The sequence below is a fragment of the Hemibagrus wyckioides genome, linkage group LG07, assembly GCF_019097595.1.
Source record: "Hemibagrus wyckioides isolate EC202008001 linkage group LG07, SWU_Hwy_1.0, whole genome shotgun sequence".
NCBI lineage: Eukaryota > Metazoa > Chordata > Actinopteri > Siluriformes > Bagridae > Hemibagrus > Hemibagrus wyckioides.
Window position 1 is genome coordinate 32,779,901 of NC_080716.1, and position 755 is coordinate 32,780,655.

The following is a 755-nucleotide window of genomic DNA, read 5'->3' on the forward strand; positions in this document are numbered from 1 at the left end:
CTTTGCATGAGGTCATGACCCCTAGGTATGGAGCCGCTGATCCTGGTGAACACGTCTGTGTGCTTTCCATTGTGACTGTGGATTGAACTGGATCTAGAATGTTCTAGTGGTTACACTGTAAGGGTTCTGTGTTGTAAACTCTACATTCTAGAACTCTGTATGTTTCTGAATTAATATGCAGCGAAGTAGTGCACTAGATAAGGCATAGTGCTTGTGTGTAGGCAATAGTGAGAATGAGGAGGTATTATAAACATGACTGTCTCTCTCTCTCTCTCTCTCTCTCTCTCTCTCTCTCTCTCTCTCTGTACATGGATTATCAGAGAGTTCCTGATGAAGAGAACGGATGAATGCGAGAACCACAAAGCTGCCGTTTGTGTCAGTTGGTGTTTTACATTTTAATGAAATGAAATGTGACCATTTTTAATGAAGTGTTCCAGACTTTGTGTTAAATTTTTATGTCAATTGTATAAAATAAATTTGTCATATTCTTCACTATTGTTTTGTACTTTTGGAGGCCATTCTCATGTGCCTAGAACAAAGAAATTTTCAATTTTATTTGTATTTCAATAAAATGTCACAAAGCAGCTATACAGAAATATAAAAATTCTGGAAAAAATTATACAGTTTAATCTAATATTTAAACCTAATGAGCAAGTCTGAAGTAACGGTGGAAATAAACTCCCTGAGATGATATAAGGAAAACCTTGAGAGGAACCAGTCTGAATAAGGAACCCACCTTTATCTGGGTGACAGTA

General features: G+C 36.8%; 1 protein-coding gene across 6 annotated transcripts in view; it reads left to right on the forward strand.

Moving 5' to 3' along the window:
- The window catches only part of LOC131355588 (UDP-N-acetylglucosamine/UDP-glucose/GDP-mannose transporter-like), a 5,316-nt gene extending 4,824 nt beyond the window's left edge, over positions 1-492 (forward strand). For 2 of the 6 annotated variants that reach the window (XM_058393963.1, XM_058393964.1), the window contains one exon: positions 321-492. In XM_058393963.1, coding sequence (XP_058249946.1) covers positions 321-331 — 11 coding nt within the window. In that variant the 3' untranslated portion in view covers positions 332-492. Of the gene's footprint in view, positions 295-320 lie in introns of those variants that run through there. The other 4 variants (XM_058393962.1, XM_058393966.1, XM_058393965.1 and 1 more) reach the window with 3 other exon arrangements.
- Positions 493-755: the final 263 nt, after the last annotated feature.